At 33.2% G+C, this 5,147-nt stretch overlaps 1 protein-coding gene across 1 annotated transcript in view; it reads right to left on the bottom strand.

The window, feature by feature from the left end:
• The window catches only part of LOC106473074 (mediator of RNA polymerase II transcription subunit 28-like), a 4,510-nt gene extending 2,558 nt beyond the window's left edge, over nt 1-1,952 (bottom strand). Inside the window, exon 1 of the mRNA XM_013933752.2 lies at nt 1,885-1,952. Coding sequence (XP_013789206.1) covers nt 1,885-1,947 — 63 coding nt within the window. The 5' untranslated portion in view covers nt 1,948-1,952. The remainder of the gene's footprint in view (nt 1-1,884) is intronic.
• Between the last annotated feature and the right edge of the window lie 3,195 nt (nt 1,953-5,147).

The raw sequence follows: 5,147 nt of genomic DNA, 5'->3' as shown, positions 1-5,147 counted from the left end.
TCCACTTCACAACATTAACGAAATAACTTTAGGTAAAAAGATATGTCCACCACTTCACAACATTAATGAAATAACTTTAGGTAAAAAGATATGTTCACCACATCAGGTTAATGAAATAACTTTATGTAAAAAGGTATGTCCACCACTTCACAACATTAATGAAATAACTTTAGGTAAAAAGATATGTTCACCACATCAGGTTAATGAAATAACTTTATGTAAAAAGGTATGTCCACCACTTCACAACATTAATGAAATAACTTTATGTTAAAAGATATGTCCACCACATCAGGTTAACGAAATAACTTTATGTAAAAAGGTATGTCCACCACATCAGGTTAATGAAATAACTTTATGTTAACAGATATTAACATTGTCTCACAATTCTTATTCAGATGAGATAAACTTGTAACAATATATTGTTTACAACAGTGTTATAACAATATGATAAACCAAACATCCACAAGAGTGTTTGATAAATATCAAAATATTTAGTATATTATTATACAGATAATTACTACAAGCAATGCATTCATACACAGACTCAACAAAATTGCCAAACAGTAAATTTCAGGTGATTTATTAAAAGTTTGAATGTTAACACCCTTCGGTTCCAATTTTTAGACTAATACTAAAATTGAATGTTCTCTGTGCAATTAAAAACAAGTTACAGAAGAAGCTAAGCCTTGTCACTTTCCTTCCAGTGATTTAACTGTTACTTCATTACTCTACACTATATGACAAAGAGTTTAAATTTTCTGTAAAATCCAACATGGCCAACTTCTCAAACAATAGTCTTAGTTTCTAATTATTACATATATTGAAACCATAATACTAGTAAACACATACCTTATATGTAACCACTTGAACTCTATGTGTATTGTTAGCATCAACCCACTAGCAACAGCTATTTTTAATGTGCCTTTTTAAAGATATAAATCACAAATAAAATAGATCCTACTACAATACTTCTGTGATATTTCATGGAAGGTTTACGCACTTACATTTACACAGACCTGTTGTTGTGTTTTTGAAAAGAAACTTTCTGTCTATTGGATAATTTCAGAACCTATGTTTGTAGATTTTCATCTTACTTAACAGTATCGTGTATGAAATTCCAACAAGTTTATCTGCCTTTCATTTTAATAACTGTAGTGCAGTAGTTCTTACAAATACAAGTTACTTGCTGCTAAGAATGTTATTTACTTTGGAGTTAACACCTCCTCTCTCACTTTATTATTTATATGTAATACTTGTATGACACTGTCAGAGGTCTATAATTTTCTGGTTCCCTTCTGTTTAATTTTTCTTCTTAAATAAAACTTATATTTTCTATAGTTTTAAGACAGATCCTGATTCTAAGGGTTTGTTGAAGATAAATTCTAGAAGTGTACACAATGTTTTGCAAGTAATTTTGGCATCTTCGGACACCTGTCATCTGGTCAACATGACCTACCGATCTTGTAATGTAATGTAAATGTAACTTCTTCATTTCTATTTTAAACTTTAATTCTTAAATTAAAGGCACTTACTACACTGTACATTAGGCGTCTTGCTACGAGGCTCATTTACCAAGCCACTGAAAAATTCACTGTTTGCGTTGTTTAACAAATACATTACAGAAAAGCTAAACCTAGTTCCAAGGGCTACGCTAACGCTATGCATGTTAATAACAGTATACAAATTAACCCTAACTAGGATATATAAATATACTATACCAAATACAGCCTAGGCTCGAGGCTCGGCGTAACTCCTATTGTATTAAAAAATACAAATAATCAATAATCTCGACGATAAACGCACCATTACAGATTTACCCATCTAGGTTATTTCTAAGATTCTTATACACTAAAAAGTAACACAGAATAATTGTCGTACACCTACCTGAAAAGAATTTTCAAAATCATCTACTATTCCTTGTCCCGACGTCCCTGTAGGAGCAGCCATGTTATCTATATATTTTGTTTAATACTAGATGGAGCCATAAAATAAGAAGCGTTTGATTTATAATAACATTTATTAATATTTTTACTCACTTGTTCATTTTAAATGATGTAGTTTATAATGATATATTCGAATATATTTTACATCGTATGGATTTTCAATTACGACCCTTTATTAAACATGATTACTATAAAATAAGATGAATGAACAAGAGATAATATGGGTTTATATTTTAAGTGTAGTCAAGACTTTGCTGTTTGAAATGCAAATACTGTATATTCGTGTTTATTATCTTATTTTAATTGTTTGATGTTAAGCACAAAGCTACACCACCAAGCCATCACGGGTATCGAAACCTGGTTTCTAGCGGTAAAAGTCCGCAGACATGCCGGTGTGGCACTGGGGACCCTAAATTCTATATTTTAAAAGTATAAAACATTTTCAATGCTTTTCAAGGTATATTAATTTTTCCAATTGAAGAAAAACATTGCAAACCTTAGATGCGTTTTTAAAATATACGCTTAAAAACATTTGAGTACTTGTTTCTTTGAATATATAACTAATGCTTCTCGAAGATCACACGAATATTTGCGGATATTTTATCTGTTTATCTTGAATCGGATGGTTTAATTATTTTTATTTCATACCGGCGATATTATTCTACTCTAGTTTACGAAATACAAATAATCCTAAGATTTTGCTCTTTACTTAGATGAAATTAAGGCATAAGCATTTATCATGTATTATGAAGCCTCGTGTGTTAAAGTAGATAGAATAAGAAATTTCTTTATTTTTATTTTCTGAAATAACTAAATACACATTTCTAATAAATTGGCATTGTCTTATCTTGTTTGCAGTTAAGCATAATGCTACACAATGAGCTATCTGTGCTGTTCACACCATGGGTACCGAAACCTGGTTTTTAGTATTATACGTCTTCAGCCTTACCGCTGTTCTAATAGGGGGCTTGACAATGTTTTGATAAAGGAGAAAAGTTTCAAGAGATGGCGATAGCGTCGTTAACATTTTGTGTGAATGTTTATATTATGCGGTTATTAAATCACACAGTTTCACGCAGTATTTATGACATATTTCGTTCTGCCTCGCATTAAATTCTTGTAATTATATTTCCTTCTATTTGATTATGAACAAATTAATATCGTCTTCAGATCAGAGAAAACTAGTAACTTAGATCAAAAATGAAAATAACAACAGACCGGTTATAGAGCATAACTAACTAAATATGCTTTCCTCACATGCTTATGCATTATATATATATATATATATATATTACAGATTTCTTTTCTTTCTCACCAAACAGTATGATTCCTTTCTTGTTCATCAATTTTCTATTGACAAAACCAGTTTTCCTCTAAATCAGAAAAAAAATGACTGACCACATTCCTAACGAAAATCTCATTCTACATTGCATGTCCTATGAGTTTCATTAAGGTAACAAGGCGATAGATGGGACCAAAAACATGTGTGGGGTTTATAAAGATGCTTTAAGTGTCCGCAAATGCCAGCTGTGGTTCAGAGAATTTAGGTCAGGTGATTTTGATCGTTCAGATTAGCATCGTTCAGGGAGACCAGTAGAGTTAGACAATGACCTCCTAAGGTTGGACGTTGAGTGAGACCCTTGTCAAACCATCCAACAGTTGGCAGAAAAACATAATTATTCTTGGTTTAGCGTTCCAGAACATCTTAAATAGATCGGGAAGATCAATAGACAAGGAATTTGGGTTTCACACAAACTGTCAGATGACAGCAAAGTCCAGCGCATAACGATTTGCAAATCATTTGTAACCAGACATGAGAAAGAACCGGTTCTTTATCGGGTTGTCACAGGAGATGAGAAATGGGTCATTTATGTCAACACCAAGCGCAAGAATCAATAGCTTAGTCCTGGCCTGAACCCAATTCCGACAGCCAATCCAGGTCTACACCCGCAGAAAGTCTTCTTGCCCGTTTGGTGGGAAAGAGTTGGTATAATTCACTTTGAGTTATTGAAATCGAACCAGACTATAACTGCATACCTTCATTGTCAACAACTGCACCGCTTGCACCAGGCTCTCATTTCAAAACGTCCAGATCAAAGATTTGGATTAGGAAGTCCTACCTCACTCACCATACTCTCTTGGCGTTCCTCCTTCAGATTACCATTTATTCAGATCTATCCAGCACTTTCTCAGTGATAAAACCTTCAGAAATATTGATAGCATCAAAACTGCTCTCTCAGAATAATTCTTTGTCTTAAAGGAAGCTTCCTTCCATCAATGAGGAATTGAAAGATGGCACATTTTTCTTTCATAATTATGGGGGTTATGTAACTGATTGAAAAAACAAACCTTGAAAAAAGATGTTTTACTGTATAAGGAAAGAAACGACATTATTTTCCGTTAACCTTAATGTACATAATAATTAAATAGTTGGTCCGATATATAATATGGACAAATGATTTAGGCCCAAATCGTAACATTATTCACACACCTAAGTTATTTTAGATTGATTTATTGGTGACTGAAAAGGACTTTAAAACCCCGTAATTATTAAATACAAAACACCGTTTATAAGAGACCTAACTTTATTTCCTTGCTGTGCTAGCCCATAGAATCCGGGTTTCGATACCTGTGGTGGGCAGAGCACAGATAGCCCATTGTGTAGCTTTGTGCTTAACTTCAAAAACAATAGTACTAGCCCAAGCTATGCTGATGAGCCTTAAACAAGCGAAACTGCAGTCCACAGCAGAGGGTACAGCCAATCAGAAAAAGTATTAAGCCTCTACGTCACAGATTCTCTTTTCAATTTTACCTTTAGTGAGACATAAGTCGTGACAATATTCACACACCTAAATTATTTTAGGTTACCTTACTGGTGATTGAATAGGATTTTTGTTTGTTCGTAGTTAAGCACGAAGCTACACATTGGGCTGTCTGTGCTCTGCCCACCACGGGTATCGAAACCCTGTTTCTAGCGTTGTAATGGGGCTGAAAACCCCTATAAATTAAAACGCATTATTCCATCAGTTGTCTATCCTCGTTGTTAACGATATTTTCGGCCGTAATCCTAATAATATCTAACGAGATTCAGCAGGCTCAGAAGATTTAGGTTAGTCCTAAATCCATATACCAAGCTAACAATACAAAGTTATCTCTATAATAAAAAATATAATGATACAAAATAATAAAACTAGATATATTCAA

Source organism: Limulus polyphemus, unplaced genomic scaffold, assembly GCF_000517525.1.
Source record: "Limulus polyphemus unplaced genomic scaffold, Limulus_polyphemus-2.1.2 Scaffold5863, whole genome shotgun sequence".
In the NCBI taxonomy this organism is placed as follows: Eukaryota; Metazoa; Arthropoda; class Merostomata; order Xiphosura; family Limulidae; genus Limulus; species Limulus polyphemus.
Note: the sequence above shows the minus strand (reverse complement) of the source record. Positions and strands in the feature narration are given on the sequence as shown.